At 40.4% G+C, this 20445-nt stretch overlaps 1 protein-coding gene across 16 annotated transcripts in view; it reads right to left on the bottom strand.

Moving 5' to 3' along the window:
* The window catches only part of Scmh1 (Scm polycomb group protein homolog 1), a 213066-nt gene that overhangs the window by 7371 nt on the left and 185250 nt on the right, over positions 1 to 20445 (bottom strand). For all 16 annotated transcript variants that reach the window (XM_063236204.1, XM_063236202.1, XM_063236201.1 and 13 more), the window contains one exon: positions 12319 to 12513. In XM_063236204.1, coding sequence (XP_063092274.1) covers positions 12319 to 12513 — 195 coding nt within the window. The remainder of the gene's footprint in view (positions 1 to 12318; positions 12514 to 20445) is intronic.

Below are 20445 nucleotides of genomic sequence, written 5' to 3'. Positions count from 1 at the left end.
TGCCAACTGTCTTGGTCCAAGAATGACTAAGGCAGGTGAGGAACATTCACAAGAGGCCAGACTAACAAAACGTATGCCTAATTGCCTGGATTAGTGAAACAAGAAAAGGGATAGGGTTCACATCTAAATTCTATGAGAAAACTGTAGAGCCAATCAGATAGTTTTCTAGCCTTGTGAAGTACTTCAGGGTCAAAAGAGATTTAGTTTCTGACCTGGCAGACAGATTCACAAAGTATTCCAAAGGAAGAGTTAGTGCCATCAAGCCATGGAAGGTTACCAATCATGATGGGCCCTACTAGAAGCATGCCTGGGGAAGATGACAGCTACAGTAACTCTCTACATACCTGTGGGATGATTTAGTTTCAAAAATGACTCCATATCCCTTTTTTTACTTGATCCTTTTAACACTCCTGTGAGATCAAGTTGGTGTGAGCATTTCCATTTTCCAGAAGAGGAACATTTTGCATATGGGGAGGGTTGAGAAGTGACAGAACTTACTTGAGTCTCAAGACAAGGGAGCAGAGGCCATAATTAGCTCTTAAAGCTACTGCATTTGAAAACTTTTTGTACTCCTTTATGCCACCTGGCTGGGTTGGGTTATACCACAAGCTTATCTCCTTGCCTCAGTCTTCATGAAAGCTTCTTTCCTGAGCCACTTTTCACTGTAGCCTAGCAAATTTGGCCTTTTTATTCTATCATACTTCATATTTTGCTTGGCTGGGGGTCTGAAGGTGGCCTTATCCTGGTTTCCTTATGTTGTAACCTAGTTCTAACCAATGTGCCTCCTTCCTGTTCTGTATGTGCTGTTTCAATAGAGATTAAAATTCCATTTCCAGTAAAGACTTAAGTTTCAGTTTCTTGTAATCCTCCCCACCCCCTTCAGCCTATTTGTAATAAAACTGTTCAGCCTATTTGTAATAAAACAGCTGTTCCTTAAGAAACGTTTAACTACAAGGAAGTTACAGGACATACCAAGAAGCCCAGATGCTATCAAATTGGGTCAAAGTTTGCAACATTCCTGTGGTTTTCAGCTTTAAAACCCAACCCGTTTAGCTGTATGGCACGCAGTCTCCATATTGGCTCCCGGAGACTGCGTTGCCAGGCCTGGCTTAAAATAAAGCCTTTGCTCCCTAAATTTTAATTTCTTGCTTCCTTGGATTTTATTCTGGGGTCCGAGCTATCACATTTGGGGGCTCATCCGGGATGGAAGCAAGACCCCAACTCAATTCTGAACACCTAAAAGTAAGTACTGTGGAGGGATTAATTAGACCATGATCAGTTCGCACTTTGGAAGGGGATGCCCTCAATTTGGGGAGTGTTGAACCACTCCATTGGGAGGGGATGCCCTCAATCTGGGGAGTGAGGACCTCCTGAGGACAGAGTCAGTTGGGTTTTTTTTGGGATGAATCTCGTCCATTTGTGACTCTGCCCCGGGAGGGGATCTGCTCCATTGGTTAATTTGTTAATTTCTCCAGATCCCAAAATATGACCAATTCCAAACTTTTGGCAAATTTTTGAGCAAAGGCCATTTTTGCTGCAGCTTGTCTTGTATGTCTGTCTGTGTGTCCATTTGTTCTAATTGTTCTCCTTTTGGTTACCCCAAATCTAACAGAACATTCTCTCCTAGAAACCCCTTCTATGAGCCCAAAACGGACAAAGGGATTTAGATATTTATGTTCAGTGTTTTTGTACTTTAGAATCATCTGCCTGTTTGAATTTGTTACTAAGTTAGAGGCTGGTTGCCCATTTCTGTTGCAGGATCCATATGGCTTATTAGACTCAAGGTTCATAATAAAAAAAAATTATTTCCTTTAGTTCACCAAACTGTGCATGAAACAACCTTTGTTTGTGTCTTTAATGTTGTGGTGCCTTGTTTAATGTTTTAGTCCTCAATTGATTACTTGCAACCTCGGCATGCCTTTTTAAAAAAGTATTTTCCTTTCTGGTTAAAATGTAAACATATGTGCACAAATATATGTATATTTATGTTTTTTAAAAATCATATCAACTTTACCAAGTAAAAACCACGTCATACTGTAACTGAGCCAGTTAACAGGGCCAGTTTTTTAAAATACAGCATTTTAATGTGGTAAAAAGACATAAAAGGATTAAATATGTTTTAGACTACTAACAGGTCACTTCAAGGATTTTGTTAAAGGTTTTAATGTCTAAAAAGCAAGAAAAAAAGGTAATTGACTAATAATAAGTTTTAAAAAAGGGTGGTTTTGTCTTAAAGTAAAAATGTAAAAGAGAAAATGCCTTCTGTGGCATGGCTATTGTTGGGGGCTCTTAAGCAGCTTTGTGTTGCAAATCAAGAGCAAAGAGCCCAACAGGATAATTTACAATACTGTGAGTTTGGGGGAGGGGAATTTCCAGAAATGTTATAGATTGTAAAAACAGAGTTGAGATTTTGATTGTGGGGAAAAAAACAATTCGTCTTGTACTGGAAAAAGCCGATCTAAATTAAAAAACTAAATTAAAAATAACTTGTGCTTAATGTGATTGGTGATTATAGAGGTAAGATACAAGTTCTTACATGTACTGTAAACATCTGGGAGATTATGTGGCACAATTAATTTTGTTACCCATGAAAAAGCCCTTTTTGTTAAGTATATAATTTCAGTAAAATGATGGCCTGCCACGTAGCACCCTGGGACAAAAAGCTGTGTGCCATCCAGATGAAGCCTGCTCTCTGATCCGGAATACCAAAACCACGTTTTCCTTTTGTCCCACCCCGATTGGACAACCAGAGGTAAGGAAGTTTCCCAAGTATCGCCAGTTGTTCTCTTTGCAACTCAGTCAGCCAGCCCCACATATTAGACAAAAATTGCAAAGGTTTGAGAGATTTGAGGGAATGCCCCTCACCCAGTTAATAGAGATAGCACAAAAGGTCTTCGAGAACTGAGAGAATTTACAAGAAGCTACCAACAAGAAGATAACCCAAGGTGTTAGAATTTCTCTATGAGAGAGAATTAAAAAAAAAAAAAACAAGTACGAGAATTTCTGGGGGTGGTTGGATACTGTAGGCTATGGATTCTAAATTTTACTGAAAAGCTCACCCCCTATATGACTCCCTGAAGGGGGAAACTCAAAATTCACTGAACTGGACTGATAAATGTGAATGGGCCTTCCAGTAGCTCAAGTGGGCCTTGACAGAGGCCCCAGCCTTGGGACTTCCTGATGTTACCAAACTGTTCACCTTGTTCATAGATAAATTCAGGGGCATTGCCAAAGGAGTCCTAACCCAGGACACTGGCCCTTGGAAGAGGCCTACAGCCTACCTCTCCAAAAGACTTGATCCGGTGGCAGGAGGATGTCCCCCCTGCCTGAGAATGCTAGCTGCTGTGACAATGTTACTTAAAGAGGCTAAAAGACTTACTTATGGACAGAAGATTTCTGTGGTGATCTCCCACAGTTTAGAGACTCTTATCAAAACCCCTCCCAAAAATGGCTTTCGAATGCTAGAATTTTACACTATCAGGCCCTGCTCCTAGACCCAGAGTCGGTTGTTTTCAATACTTCTTCAGCTTTAAACCCAGCCACCTTTATGCCTGACGACAACCCAGAGGAACAAAGGACACCTTTCCATGAGTGTGCTGACATCCTCAAACTGCAGCAGAACCTACGGGCTGATCTTACTGACCAGCCTTTGGGAAATGCAAACAACTATTTCACCGATGGAAGCAGCTTCATCCAGAATGGCAAACAAGTGGCCGGGGCAGCAGTGACCACCGAAAAGGAGGTACTCTGGGTTAAGCGGTTAGAGCCTGGCACCTCTGCCCAAAAGGCGGAGCTCATTGCTTTGACTGAGGCGCTAAAACTAGCCACAGGAACGGGGGTAAACATCTACACTGACAGTAGATATGCTTTTGCTACTGTACATGTACATGGAGCCATCTATCAAGAACGAGGTCTCTTAACCTCAGCCGGGACTAAGATTAAAAATGCTCCATAGATTCTAGACTTGCTGGCAGCTGTCTGGCTACCTCAACGAGTTGCTATTATTCATTGCAAGGCTCACCAGACAGGAGATGACCCTGTCACCTTAGGAAACAATTTGGCAGATCAAGCTGCTCGAAAAATAGCAACCACATCAGAGGGGCCAACCGAGGAAGTAACTGCTCTGATGCTAGTCCCTCCAACCTTGTCAGAACCAGTCTACACAAAGAAAGACTTGCAGTTAGCATCTCAACTTGGAGCGAAGTCCCCCATCCCAGGGGGCTGGTACCAGTTATCTGATAAATGAGTACTGTTACCAGAGGCACTAGGGTGGGAGCTGTTACACCAGGCTCACCAAACTACCCATTTAGGGGGAACTAAACTTGCTGAATTCTTCAGAACTCGGTTTTTTTTTATTCCAAAACTCTCCAAACTGACCACCTTTTTGAGCTCCAGATGCCCACAGTGCTTGTTAGTCAACTCAGCCAAGAGCTCTATGCTGGAGACCACCCGACATCAAGGAATTGCTCCAGGAGAACATTGGGAAGTAGACTTCACGGACATGGTAAAGCCTGGTTTACAGGGGCACCGCTATCTCTTGGTATTAGTAGACACCTTCACTGGCTGGGTAGAGGCTTTCCCTACTAAGTTTGGGTCAGCCTTAGTGGTAGTTAAAAGGCTATTGCATGAGATCATACCTCGATTTGGCCTCCCACTATCAATGGGGTCCGATAATGGCCCGGCTTTCATAGCCCAAGTCACCCAAAAGTTAGCCCAGGCATTAAAAATTGATTGGAAACTCCACTATGCCTATCGGCCACAAAGCTCAGGGCAAGTAGAACGTATGAACCAAACTCTCAAGGACACTTTAGCTAAGCTGTTTTAGAAACTGGCGATAACTGGGTGAGCCTTCTTCCCTTTGCTCTGCTGCGAGCTAGATGTACCCCATATGTTTCTGCAATTTCCCCCTTTGAAACTATGTTCGGAAGGCCCCCTCCACTGGTTCCGAGACTGTCAAAGGACAAATTAGTTGAAATAACTAACCAAGATTTCATTAAGTCCCTGCAGACACTCCAGCCTGTGTTGGCCTCGATCCACCAGCTATTTAGGCAAAAACACCCGGACCCGCTTTAGAGACGCCATTCAAAGCACCCATTGAGCTGGGAAATTCTGTCCTTGTGAGACATCATGATTGAGACTCCCTGGAACCCTGCTGGAAAAGACCCTTCATCGTGGTGCTCAGTACCCCCCACTGCCATCAAGGTAGCAGGAAAAACTGCATGGATTCACCATACTCACGTAAAGCCATTAGAAACAGTGGACAACGAGGGACATACTCAGTGGACTATACAACAGACTGGTAACCCCTTGAAGTTAAAATTGACCAAACATAGTTAGATTATACCAGTCATGAACCACTTTATTTTTTTTTTTCTTTTTTTTTAAATTTTAATTCATGAACCACTTTAGCTTGCTTGCTTTTGCTCCTTCTATCCCACTGCTGGGGATTTTAGTAACATTGATGCCGACCTTGCATGGCGGCTTTGGTCCCCCTGTAAGCAAAGAACAATTGTTGAGATCTTTGTATGGGAGCCCCTGTGATTGTGGAGAGGGCTATACAAAAAGTGAAGACACCGGCTAGGGGGGAATTATACATACAATAGGAAAAAAGGATCATGATCCTTCCCACATAAATTATAAATTATATACATATAGTCTTTAGACAGATTGTGGGGACAATTTAGCATTCCTTGCTGCTATACCCTCAGTTAGAGGGGTTTTGACTCAAATGTGGATGTGTAAGTTAAAACCCCGCGTGATGCCTAACAAAGGCAGTCAGCCAGGGCCATGCCCTCAGAATTGTTCTTATTAAAAAATAATGTTTCCCCAGATACATTACCACCCCTTGATGATGCCTAAATTGCGGGGAGTTGATCTGGATGCTCAAACTTCTGGTATTCTAAAAGCTACTCATAAAGCCTTAAATGCTTCCAACCCAATTTTGGCTGAAGATTCTGGTTACGCATGGCACAGGGCTCCCCCATGCCCCTTGCAATCCCCACCAATGTTTCTCTGACTACTCTGGAGGAATAAGATTACTTAAATTGTAGTGCTAGTCCCCCCTTTAGAGTACAACCAGTAGGCTTCAAGGACTCCCTATCTCCAAGGTTTTCATAACGATACCTCCGACACTGACATGGGGTTCATTGCGTTTACTAATTGTAGTTCCATAGTTAACCAGACTACCTCCCTTTATCCCGCCGAAGGACAAATATTTATTTGTAGAGGAAATATGGCCTATACTTTCCTCCCAACTAACTGGACAGGGATATGTGTAACAGCTGTCCTATTGCCTGATACAGAGATCCTACCCAGGGATGAGCCTGTCCCCATTCCTAGTTTAGATTACATTACAGGCCGCTCAAAGAGGGCAGTTCAATTTATTTCTTGATTGGTAGGCCTAGAAATATCAGGAGCCTTAGGTATGGGGGCAGCAGGAGTAGGCGTTTCTGCCCAACTTTCCAACCAGATCGTTAGTGATGTGCAGGCATTATCTAGTACCATTCAGGTCATTCAAATGGTAGACTCGTTGACTATAGTAGTTCTCCAAAACAAAAGAGGACTAGACCTCCTAATGGCGGAACAATGAGGGATCTGTGCGGCATGGCAGGAATGATGCTGTTTTTATGTAAATAAGTCCGGCATTGTCCAAGATAAAATCAAGAGACTATGGAAAGACCTAGTTAAAAAAAAAAAGAGCTATTTAAAAACCCTTTATGGAGTGTCTAAAATGGAATCCTGCCCTATCTCCTGCCCTTGCTTGGACCATTGTTAGGAGTACTGCTTTTGGTCACAGTAGTTCCTTGTATACTCAATAAAATAACTGCATATGCCAGACAACAAATGCAAGGCATAAAGCTCGTTCCCCAAAATCTCTAATTGGCCAAAGATTTGGCCTCAGTCACAACATCAGAGGGGAATGTTGTAACCTAGTTCTAACCAATGCACCTCCTTCCTGTTCTGTATGCACCATTTCAATAGAGATTAAAATTCCGTTTCCAGTAAAGACTTAAGTTTCAGTTTCTTGTAATCCTCCCACCCCCTTCAGCCTATCTGTAATACAATGTGCTGTCCTTAGAAAACGTTTAACTACAAGAAAGTTACAGGAGATACCAAGAAGCCCAGATGCTATCAAAGTTTGCAACATTCCTGTGGTTTTCAGCTTTAAAACCTAACCCTTTTAGCTGTAAGGTGCGCAGTCTCCTTATTGGCTCCCGGAGACTACATTGCCAGGCCTGGTCTAAAATAAAGCCTTTGCTCCCTAAATTTTAATTTCTTGCTTCCTTGGATTTTATTCTGGGGTCCAAACTATCACACTTATTGCTGCTTCTAAATTACCCTTCTATGAAAGCTCATGCTTCTTAGAGATCAAACATGTTCCTAATCATCTACTCTTCCTGGTCATTGTTATCTACAGATCTTTGGGTTACTACCCCTTATCATGTGAAGACTTTTTGCTACTTAGTTTATTTCCTTCTATCCCACCCAAATTCCTGCCATTATCCCCAGGGGTATCCTTCAACTACCATGCCTCCACTGACTTTCATTGTCCTCTTCTTCAAATATCTAATGCCAAGGCCACTCCCTGGTTCTTACCATCACTTGGAAAAAATCTACTCCAAAATTATAAATTTCCATTCTCTGACCCTAGTTTCTCATTTTTCCAACTCTCGGTAGACTTCTGTCCACTATAACCATTACATCATAATTTTCTTTAGATTGCCCAGAACTGGTGTGGTCAATCATCTTGACTGCTCTCTCTAGTTCTACTAATTTCCTTGACTTCCCTCCCATTACCTGCCCCATCTTGCCCTAGCAGCTTAGCGTAAAATCTTAATTCTCAAATCATCTTCTCATTTTATGTCTAGGTTGTTAAGAACCACAAAAGGAAATCACAGCTCTTGCAAAGTGACAAACTGAAAGGTTCTTGCCCTAGTATAAATAACTGTACAATTATGGCAGTGGTCTAACATGGCAGAAGGCCAAAGTGGGAATGCTTACCACTTCCTCCTTCTTCTTCAGCCCTAATTACAACTCCCCTTCCTGTTTGCACACAAACAGAATTCCAGTCAATTCCTCACATGTCATCAATATCCGATCCACGCACCACTTCCATTCAGAGGTCATATAATCCTCTGCCTTCTGTATCTGGTCAAACGAGATAGCCCAACTGCCATGGGTAGTGTGCTCCTTTCCATGTCTTCAATAAACCTTTTCTTTTTTGTATCTTTTGCTTCTGTACTGCACCAGAAAACTCTAACACAAACTAGTCTCCAAGCATAGCCAGGCTCGTTATGTTTTCTGTAAGCCATTTTCTTTTCTTTTTTTTTCTTTTGTCTTTTTTTCGTTTTTATCGGTACCAGGGATCGAACTGACGACTGCCTGCTTGCAAGGCAGGCACTTATGCCACTGAGCTAAATCCCCAGCCCCCGATTTTCTTCTATCTTTTCTAATTGGTTTGATCCTTTGGCACTCCTAAACTTTTCCCTACTCATCTCTCTCTCTCTCAATGATGAACACAAACTTTTTCCTAACTTCAGAGAAAGTTATGTCTGATCCATCTGCCTAACCTTTTTGTTACAGGCAACTGAGTTAGTTAGAAATATTATAGGCAGTCAGAAGCTGGCACAGAAGACCAAATGTCTTGTGACCTTGGAGGAAACACACACTTCTTGCTGTGGGCCAGATCTCAAAACAGAATGCAAAACAAATGCAACCACACCCTAAGTATAAACAATAGGGATTAAGTATGGATCACCTTGAGAAGCCAGTCATCATCATCCCAACCCTCTACTGGAAGAGCCACTGATCCACAAAGAATGCTCACTTACTATGTGACTTGCTTCCCCATTTGTCCCTAATTTGGTCAATTCTACCTGAACAATTAATCTGATTGGTTGATCATAATTCTGTTCCCCCTCATGCTCATCTGCCTTATGAGTTTTCAGTTTTCATCACCTTAGACCCATCTCACCTCATGGTTTTACTCTATAAAAATCCCTAGAACACACAGACTCTTTGGCAACCCACTCAGGACTCTTCTCAGATAGAACCTTTCTTTCTCTCAATAATTATTTCTGCTCTTAACCTCCATTGTTCCTAAAATTCATTCTTCAATTTTAGAGAACGCAAACTTATACCAGACATAAAGTAGGTTGGGAGTTTCATTCCTCTATATCACTTTGATTTCTCCTCCTTCCCACCACTCCCAAGACTTTGATTTGTCTTCTCTTTTTTCTTATACTCTTGACTTCTTCGTGAAAAGTTCAAGGTGGCTGCTGATAAGTAAGTCAGAGTACTCTTAACTTCCAACTTTAAAAAGTCCTTCTTTTGAGTTATAGGCCCTTTCATGAGCATCTCTGTTTTTCTCTTTCTCTTCCTTTTTTTCTTTCCTCTTCCCCCTCCTTTTTTAATTTTTGGTTCGGTACTGGGACTAGACTTGGGGTGCTTTACCATTTGTAGGGCTCTTTTTTTTTTAAATGATTTTACTACAATTTTATTTTATTTTATTTATTTATTTTTTTTGTAGGGCTCTTTTTATTTATTGAGACAAGGTCTTGCTCAGGATGGTCTAGAATTTGTGGTTCCCCTGCTTTAGCCTCTTCTGTACTTGGAATTATAGGTGTATACCTTCCTATTTGCCTTCACTACTATTTTTATCATCTTTTTTTTTATTCTCGACTCCCCCTGATCTATCTCTACACACTGTAGTTTGCCCTCACTATCCTCTACCACCACTAAAGCAACTCTTGTTAAGATCACCAATTAGCTACTACTTATCAACTCTAACACTTGTCTCAATTTCTGCTTAACTGGAACATGTCCAGCTGTGCTCTTTGCCATTGTGTTAACCTTGGCTATTATGCTATCAATTTCTTCCATTTTTCTTCATATTGAAAAATTCTTTACCTCCTTGATGGGCTCTTCTTCCCATTCCTATCTCCTGAACTTTGTTGATTCCCAGGGCTTTTCTTTGATCAACTGTTCTTTTCATTCTCATTTGTTTACATGAGAATGTAATTACATTTCTATTTACTGTGTGTCTGTATGTTGATGACTTCCAAATATTCAGCTCGACTCAGCTCAGTTTTCTGAGCCCATTAGCCACTGCCCTAAATGACCCACAAGTCCTCTGTCTTCCTTCTCTTTTATAGTTGATTCTCTCTCATTGGCACCATCATCCATCTAACCACCACCGGTTGACATCTAAGCCCAGGAGACAATCTTCTCACTTGCCTCATGATCCTAAAATATGGTAAAACTATCCTCATGAATAGTTTTCTTTTTAAAAAATTTTTTTAAAGTTTATTTTAGAGACAATAAAACTAAGCAAAATAAAACAAAATAAAGCCAATCAAACAAGACAATGAAAGTTACACAGGGTTTCAACACAAGGTAATAGAACAGTTACCACGATGCCTCTTGTTTTCAAAATAGCTGCCCATATCTTCAGACATAGTAAAATCAAACAAAACAGAAACAATAGAACCAATAAAAACAAAACAATGAGTGCAATAAAGGACTTCAAAACAAGATAATAGTAAATCCAAAATGACTACCAAAATAGATCTTGTTATCTTTGAAATAGTTGCCCATGCCATCAGATATAATAAAATCAAACAAGGTAAAACAGAATAAAACCCAACCAAACAAAACAATGAGAATGATACAGGATTTCAAAACAAGACAATAAGGAATTAACAAAGGCCACCACCTTCAGATCCCTCATATATGCTACACTGTGTATTGTTATCCTCTGAAAAGACGACCAGACTACTGGCTAGGTCTGCAAAGTCAGTAAAACACTAAAGATTATAAATATTAAATTGTATTTTACCTTATTAGCTATCATCAGAGCTTGTGTTTCTCTGGATTAGACAGTCACTTATGGGGGTTGGGGAGTACGGGTTGGGGGATGTTGACTCTTCTTGTCTCCCTGCCTGGGCACCAGAAGGGGACGGTATCTGGTTCTCCCCTAGTCAGTATGGTGCTGACTCACAGGAGGTCTTAGCTTCTTGTTGATTTCTTGCTCTCCTCCCCCGCAGTCCATGAATGGCACTGACTCACAGGACAGGGCTGGTTTCTGGCTCTCCCTCAGTCAGCCCATGCATGGTGCCGAATCACAGGTCTTAGTTTCTCATGAATAGTTTTCAAATCCATTCTCTCTTCTCTAAATCTTTTAACATTGCCCTCATTCAGTACTTTATCATTTCTAGTCTGACTTACCCTTGTAACCTCCTAATTGGCTTTCTAGTCTTAGTCTTGTTCCATCACAAGTTTGTGTTCAACCCAGTGATCAGTGATCTACTCAAAACACAAATGTGAGCCAGTGTAGTGGACCCTACCTGTAATCCTAGCACTCTGGGATGCTAAGATAGGAGGATCACAAATCTGAGGTCAGACTAAGCAAGTTAGTGAGACCCTGTGTCAAATTTTTCAAAAAAGGGGGAACAGAGACATAGCTCAGGTGCAGGTCCTGGGTTTAGTCCCTGGCAGTAACAACAAAGCTAAGAACAACAACAACAAAGCAAAAATACTCCCAAAAATTTATGCCTTGTCTCTAATTAAAAGCTTCTGGGGAAGCTTTACACTGCCTGCAAGATCAAGTCTGAATTCTTTAGAATGGCATTTAAGATCTTCAGTGATTCAAGCACTGACCTTTCTAGGCTTTTCTCTGTGAAGTCCCAGGATGACATTTTAGTTTTGGTAATATCAGACTGCATGCAGTCTTGGTACCATCTGTCCTTCTGCCTTTTTCTCTCTCCTTGTTTATGTTGTCCCTCTTTCTGGAAAGGTCTCCCTTCTTATCCACTCTAACAACCATTTGTACAGCCTCAGACGAGGAGTTACTTCTTCTTGGAAGTTCCCTTGAATGCTAAGATTGGATTAAGGGTCCCTTTTTGCAGTTTTCAGACTATCCGTAGTGTATCTCTGTGTGCTCAGATACTGTTTGATGTACAATTATCTTTTCAAGTGTTTGTTTCCTTCATAAGGCCTTAAAATATAAAGTGATTCTTATATCTGTGCCAAACACAGATGGTATTCAAATAAATGGCTAATCAATAAAAGAATGACTCTTTCTCTGTCCCTGTTAGCTTTAGGTGTTTGGCTCTTTCTGATATTTGCAAGCCAATCCCAGAGTTCTGATTTCCTCCCAGATACCAGGTCAGACACAATAGTAAGCCTAATTCCAATCCCACCAGCATGTAGAGCTAGGTTACTCCTGGCCTCCCGGAGCACACTGAAGGAAGAAAGGAGGGAAGGGAAGAAGGAAGTAGAAGGAGGAAGGGCAAAAAGACAGAAATCTGGTTGGTTTACCTCTGGAACATAGCCTGCGCACAACTGAGGCAGTGCTGGGTGGGAGGCCACAAGAGGGAAGCACAGGCCGGTAACTAGGAGTTCGAAGATTTGAGGAGGAGCTGACAAGTTTGGTGGGATTCAAGGCAGAGTCCATTGAGTCCGAGTGTGGTGCCAAGGACCGAGGCAGACTATTCCCAAGGACAAAAGTTTCACCTAGAAAATAATAAAACCAGGCTTATGAAGCAGAAAATACCTCCTTCTCCAGCCAGTATACTTTAGTTTTGTTAGTTGCCCAGGCAACTTCAGTTCCTGTTATAGTTCTTGTTACTTCTGTTTCCTAGAAATAGCTGGTCAGTATGATGCACATTGATTATTCTCAATCAGTAACTGTCAAATGTTGTACTAAAATGCTAAAAAACTAAAATGCAAAGTTAAAAAGATAGTTATTAGCAAAAATAGTTAGTTAAAAAGATAGTTATTAGCAGTATTGTCATTCTGTGCTGTGCTCATTACCCTAGTAACCACGAAGCACCAACCACATAGTTATAGATTAACTGACTGCATCATCATGCTGTTCTGTATGCATCACCGAGTAACCTGTTCATTGCGTCAACCTTTGTTCTCTTTGTAAAAGACAAATGACACTGTGTCAACCATTGTTCCCTTTGTGAGAGACAAATATTCCTGGAACTGGCAGACCAAGGGATATGAATTGGCTAACCACCCACTATGAAGACCTCAAGCAAAGGGGAACAAAGGTCCACCTTGTTTCTGTTTCTCATCGCTATGTACTTAATGGTCAATTAGCTAATTGTAAATGAACTATAAAAAATCTGTCAAAATTCTAACCTAGATGCACAGCTTTGCAAACTCCATCTGCACTGTGTCGCTAGTGCCAGCTTAAATAGAAGTGCTTCTTTTTAGAAGATGTCTTGATGCCCCGTTTTTTTCTTTTTGAATAACATCGTGGGACCTTGTTTTTTTGGGGTACAACATCAAATACTCTGTTTCTTGCTGGCAAATGCTATAAAAGCCTTAGAATACTAGAGATCAGGGCTTGACATTTTTTTGAGGTCAGTGCCTGATGACATTAAATACATCTGCCTCCAAATCCTGATGTTTCAGTGTTTCTGTTTGCTGCTGCACTTAGAGCAGGGATAAGATTGGATAGATGTTAGAGTGCTAGATCCCAACTGCCTGCTTGAGTGGACAAGAGGCAGTAAGACAGAAAGCTGTGATTGGAACTCAAGAGGCCTGTGTATGGTCATGGTTCTGGCCACATTCAATGTCAAGTCTCAACTTCAGTTTCTCTGGTGTTACTTTCTCTTAAACAGATAGGCTTTGAGTTCTTTCTGACCTGGATGCTGTAGGCCAGGGATGGCAAATCTTTTAGAGACTTCAATGATAGAAATAGCCCACTGTGGCACCTGTATCATAAGTTTTCCAGCACTACCCTGGGCTGTTTCTAGAAAGGCGATGCGGCTTAAAAAAAAAAAATGAAGCTACTCTACCTTAGTCACCAAGACACTAGATCAGGGAATAGGGGTAGTGAAAAAGAGATACATATGCTCAGATGAAGGTCTTTGAAAGCTGTCACTCTGCTCAATCAGGATGACATCTCAGAAATTACTCCTGATGCTCAGTTAAAGGCCTGTCTATACAGGATCTGTTCCCATATTCCTTATCTCTGATCACACTGAAGTTTCTAAGGAAGCTGGGACTGTGTATTGGGGAGAGCTTAGACATGGAGATGAGGATCAAGGTTAGAATTTGACTTTTCCACTCAGTAGAGTGCTCTTCTGAAAACTAAGTATCTTTACCTATACCATGAGAAGCTTATCTATATACACCATGGAATGCCCTCCAAGAGAGACTTCTGAGAATCAGAACTGAACAACCATGAAAGCCTATGGAAAAAGAATCTCACCCTGATATTTCTACATCCATCCCATATCCCGACACCAGGTAGCAGTACCCAGTCAAGGCAGTGCAGAACCCAAAGCTGAATCCCTCTCATGACTGAGTTTCACATGAACCAAATCAGTTCCTCAGCCCTGGTACAACATTCCTTGAGTGTGTGTGTCATATGTACTAGACTAAATATTCTTCATATTTTCTTAGAGATTAGACATTTAGATAATGCTTGGCATTCATTCCAAGGACCCTGATGAATTCTAAATTAGCCCATCAGAAGACCTTAGTCCTAAGATGGTTTAGGATTTTAGGACTACTTTTTAGTATTCACCTAAAATTTCTCAGTAACCACTGACTGAAAATCAAATCTAGCATTAGATAACTGTGTGCCTTTTGCAGGGAGGTTACTTGTTGAAGCCCTTTCCCAGAAGTAGTTCTGAAAAGAGAACTCTCTGAAGCTTCTCACTCTGCATATGAGGTTTCTGATTCTTGTTTTCTGGAAAGATGGTGGACGTATGTCCTACTCTGGGACATGAATAAAAACTAAAGTCTGAAAAGCGGGAGACCTGGCTTCTAATCTGGTTTTTGATTTTTGCTAGGCATGTAATCCTAGGCAAATAGCTTTTCTTTTCTGAGCACATTTCCTCATGTATAAAGTGGAGGAAACTATCCCCAGTCATACTGAGAACATCAAATAAGAAAGTGGAATCAGGTAAACTGTATAAATGTGAAAAATTTTGTTTTCATTCAGAATTAGAGTAGCAGATCTCAGCTTTCTACCATTCTTTTAAAAAATGAAGAAGATTCTCTAGTTTCCACACTTAGCAGCAGAATCCTGACCTTTCCAACCCTTATGTTGCTTAGCTATGATAAGAGGATAGTGCTGCCTGCCTCACAGGAGTTTACAGATGATATGATGGATAATGATGGTAACAGTACCAGAACTTAGTAGATGCAGATACAGATCAGTGGGAGTCTTTCCTTCAGTAATGTGAAGGACACTAACAGATCTGGATTCTAAGTTGAGGAGTCTAAACATCTGGATTGGTGGCATGTGGACTAGGTTATCAAATCTTGTCCTAATGAGATGTACTGGAAAAATGAAGCATTATAACCTCTAGGCAGCATTAATCCTCTTAAGCCTGGTCAGAAGAGGTTCTGTTGCCTTTGTATGAAAACACCTGGATAGAAGACCACTGTTATAGATTGTGTCTACATGTCCCCCCAAAGTCTCATGTAGTCACGGGTGGGGTTTTTTCAGAGGTGGCTGGATGTAGAATGTGTGATGCTGGGATTGATTCATGATGCAATGCTACGCTCAAAAGCTCTAAGATTAAGGATACAAGTGCTACCCACCCTCACTAGCCTGAATAAGATATAAAGGATAGAAAGAGCTCTGGTGGTTCTTTGCTTGCTTTGCTGCTTTCTATCCAACATGAACTGTTTCTCCTCTGCAATGCCTATTTGCCAGGCCACCCTTCCTTGGAGCCAGCTGATTATAGACTGAAACTTATACAAACCGTGAGCTAAATAAACCTTTCCTTCTTTAACTTTGGATGTCAGGTTATTTTGTTGAACAATGAGAAAGTAACTAAGAGAACCACATTACTTTCCAACTGTGCTCCTCAGAACCCAGAAGCTCCCTTATAGGGAGGCTCTGGTTCCAGTTTCCCGCAAAATAACTTTCATTTTAGTTATGTATGATAACATACATCTGTAATCCTAGTGACCCTATCTGTAATCCTAGGGACTGAGGCAGGAGAATCACAAGTTCAAGGTTAATCTAGGCAACTTAGTGAAACCTTATCTCAAAATAAAATTAAAAAAGAGCTAGTAATATAGTTCAATAGTAGAGTACTTGCCCACCACGTGCAAGTCTCTGGGTTGAATCCTTAGGACTGTAAAACCAAAAACCAAATCACTTCTGACTTTAACTGTTATATACTGGAGGTTCATTATAATTTTACTTTTGCAAAAAACAGAGTTCTGCTAAAAACAAATTTCAGTAGCTCAGGTGTTAAAACGTTGGAGCTGGAAGATTTGAATTTTATTCCTGGCAGTTTATTTCAGCTTACCTATAAGGTGAAGATGAGAAAAGTCTATATGACTTTTGGGATGATGGCAGAATGGTGAGCAGCAGAGAGAAAGCTTCTCTGAGATTTGATGTCCAAACACTGGCATATAGCAATGGGAAGAAAAAAGGAAGGAAGGAAGTGGTTCCCCTGGACCCAGGAAAGATCTGAAGTGAGAACTGATGCACATAGGAAAAGTGAAGAGAGAAATTTCAATAAAGGAAGAGGAGGCATGCAGCATTTTCTCTCTGAGCCTGAACTCAGAAGCATGATGACTGCTGGTGACCCCAGAGGTCTCTGGAGATGGACACCAGTAGAGCAGAGCGTTAGATGCAGCAGATTGCAGTGAACACAGTGTACTGTGGTGGCTGGTGAGCTGTCCTGTTTGGACTTCCCACAAGAGAGGGCAAATGGCTAGGGGCCATCTTGGAGAGAGGCCAACTGAGTTTGGAACTTCGAGCAACTGTTAGCTCTACCTAGTGGCTCCAGTCAAGTTCAAGCTTACAGCAGGCATGGGGACTGTAGCAGGTTGGGTGTGTCTGGTTCCAACCTCCCAGCCTAAGGCCCACTTGAACTTCAGTGGAAATAGGGTTGCAGGCTCATTGGGATCATCCTCTACCTTGCTGTAGAGCTGCTGCTGGCTTGTTGGGGTTGACTAACCTGGATCTGTACTCTGCCCATGCTGTCTACCATTGCCCACAGAGACATACCTTGAAGTGGACATTTTGTCTTTTCTACTTTTTTTTTCCTTCTCTTGTTCTTGCTTTTATATGAATATGAACATGGTTTCTAGTTCTGTTCTGTTCTGTTCTTATTTCTTCTCTCTTTTCCTCCTATCTTTTGCACCAGTGGCCAAAGTTTGTGTGATCCATCTCTGTCCTCTCTCCTTGCTTCTAATTTCTTCCTTTTCTTCTATTTCTCTATTTTTTCCCTAATGTCTTAAATTTTCCAAGGGTAAAATTGCCATATTGAGGGGTTGTTTATTGCATATAATTTTTGCTTTAGATTTTGTTATATAATCAGAAATTTAGTTCATATGATTGAAGGTAGCAAATCAATAGTTACTACAGTTTGTCATTTTGTAGGCTGTGTTTGATTTGTTTGAGATTGACTAAGGGTCACAAAAATGTTATAGGCCAAAGAACTAGGGGCTGGACCAAGTAGGCAGGAACTTCTCATTCCCAATAAATTGAAGAGATAGGATCTCACAAGAGACTCAAAAACAAAAAGTCAGTTACACCTAGAAGACACCTCTGAAAAGCAGTCATTTTATAAAGGTTCTAAATACCAGCAGTAAACTTACTGATCACAGGCAATTGACAAGCATCAACCCCACAATTAAACTTAAAAAAATATAAAATGAGAAGGTATTTTAAAAAGATGCAACCCAGACATTCAGTTCACCAAAGGCAAACCCAAATGAGGTGGAACAGTCTGAAAGCTACCCATCTGGACTTTCTGAAGTGGTTTAACAGTGAAAGTAACTAAACATATGAAAGAGGCTTCACAAAGAATCAAATCAGAAATAATTTCTCAGATAAATACAGAGGTGGTAACCATAATGAAAGATATGCTAAATGACTCTACAGCAGATAGAGATAAGAAAGAGAGGAGCTTAGGAAAATGATGGAAAGGATGAATGCTCAATGTAGGAATGAAATAGAATCCATAAAACATATTCAAACAGATATCCAGGATATTAAAAATTCCTTTGAAAGTATGTGCAGCAGAGGGAGCCAATGTGAGGACAGAATCTCAGCTATAGAAGACAGGACTGTACTGAGTGATCATGAAAAGAAAGTTTTTTTTTTCGTCTTTTTCCTTTTTATCGGTACCAGGGATCGAACTCACGACTGCCTGCTTTCAAGGCAGGTGCTTATGCTGCTGAGCTAAACCCCCAGCCCCTAAAAAGAAAGATTTTTTAAAAATAGCATGGACCACAAGATCAATTCAGCAGCTGCTAGATGATATAAAGAAGAATAAGAGTCAATGAAAAGGAAGGAGATAGCGCAAATGACATAAAAAACCTGCTCACAATGTCATGACAGAAAATTTCCTTGGGAGGGAAAAGAATTGGACATGCAGATAAATGAGGCATACATAATTCCAATTATCCATGATAAAAAAGAATCTATAGCAAGGCATATAGTAGTCAAGATTCCAGAAATTTAGCACAAAAACAGAATTTTTTTGTTTGTTTATTTTTCGGTACCAGGGATTGAACTCATGACCTAGGGCTTGCCAGGCAGGCGCTTGTGCCGTGAACTAAATTCCCAGCCCCCAAAACAGAATATTAAAAGCTTTTAGAGAAAAGAAACAATTCACCTATAAAGGAAAGCTCATCAGAATCACAGAAGAATTCTCAACACAAACCCTCAAAGAGAGCTTGGAGTAAAGTATTTCAAGCCTTAAAAGAAAACAAAGTCCAATCCAGATTGATGAACCCGACAAAACTCTCTTTCAAAAATAATGGAGAGCTAATACATTTCCATGACAAAGAACACCTGAGGAAATTCATGAACATCAAATCAGCACTCCAAAAATGTTCTGAAGGTCACTCTAGAAAGAGATAACAAGGATTAACATTTCATGAATCCTAACCAAAGGATTTAACCAGACAAGGTAAAAAAATGGGGGGGGGGGGGAGGCAACCAACAACAGGAAAATAATATGACAAGGACAAGTCAATACACATCACTTTATAATCATGAACATTAATGGTCTCAATTTGCCTCGAAAAAAGAAGGCTATATATATATATATATATATATATATATATATGATCTTTTTGAGACAGGGTCTCGCTATGCAGTTCAAGCTGGTCTTGAGATCACTCTGTAACTCAGGTTGGCCTCAAACTTGCAATGAACTTCTTGCCTCAGTCTCCCAAGTATTGGATTACAGGCGTGTACCACCACACCCAGCAGGAAACACATTTAATTCAAAAAGAACCTCATAGACTGAAAGTCAAAGGATGGAAAACAATACTCCATGTGACAGGAACCTGGAATAAAGTAAGGGTACTTAGTCTATTTGCTCACAAAGTGGATTTCAAGTCAAGATTGATTAAACAGACAAGGACACTATATCCTTGTAAAGGGAACAATCCAAGAGGGAGGGATAACAATCATAAATATGTAAGTACCAAAATACAAGTGTTCCCAGGTATATAAAACAAATAGTAACAGACATGAAAAATCAAATAAGCACTAATACAACTGTTGTGGGGGACCTCAATACCCCACTGTTAGAAAAAGGTCAACAAGACAAAAAATCAACAATGAAATATCAGAACTGAACCAAACTTTTTATTTTTTGGTATTGGGGATTGAACTCACAACCTTGTGCTTGCCAGGCAGGTGCTTATGCCATTGAGCTAAATCCCTGGCCCTCTGAACCAAACTTTTGACCAAACATATTTGGTAGAGATCTATAGAGTGTTATACCCCACACGTTTTTCTTAGCTGTACATGAGATGTTCTCCAAAACAGACCACATACTAGCTCACAGAACATGCTTAAGTAAATGCACAGGAATTGAAACCACAAGAACTTCATGAACAAGGAAATTAACACCCTCCTGAACAACGAATGGGTCACAGATGAAATTAAGAAGAAATAAAAGACTTTCTATAATGGTAATGCAAATGTAAGATATCAGAACTTATGGAACACTATAAAAGCAGTCTTATAAGGGAAATTTATAGTGATGAATACCTTTATCAGGAAAATAGAACAAACTCAGATAAACAACTTAGTGTTAAACCTCAAGCTTCTAGAAAAGGGGGAGCAAGTCAAACCCAAAGTTCATAACAGATCAGAGCAGAAATCAATGCAGTGGAGACTAAGAAAACAATACAAAGGATCAATGAATCAAAGAGTTGGTTCTTTACAGATTAAATAAAACTGACAAACTCTTAGCCAACTTTATAAAAAAAAAGGGAAAGAAAAGACTCAAATCCATGCAATAGGAATGAAAAAAAAAAAAGGGATGAAATCACAACAGATCCTGGAGAAATCCAGATCATCTGTACTTACTTTGAAAACTTATATTCTAATAAGATGGCAAATGCAAAAAAAAAAAAAAACTACACAGATTCCTAGGTACATATGAATTACCAAAGCTGAATCAAGAAGATATAAAAAATTCTAAATAAATC

The sequence above is a fragment of the Cavia porcellus genome, unplaced genomic scaffold (assembly GCF_034190915.1).
Source record: "Cavia porcellus strain 051 isolate PalLab524CR breed Dunkin Hartley unplaced genomic scaffold, mCavPor4.1 scaffold_25, whole genome shotgun sequence".
Lineage (NCBI taxonomy): Eukaryota > Metazoa > Chordata > Mammalia > Rodentia > Caviidae > Cavia > Cavia porcellus.
The sequence above is the reverse complement of the archived record's forward strand: the minus strand, read 5'-3'. Positions and strand labels throughout refer to the sequence as shown.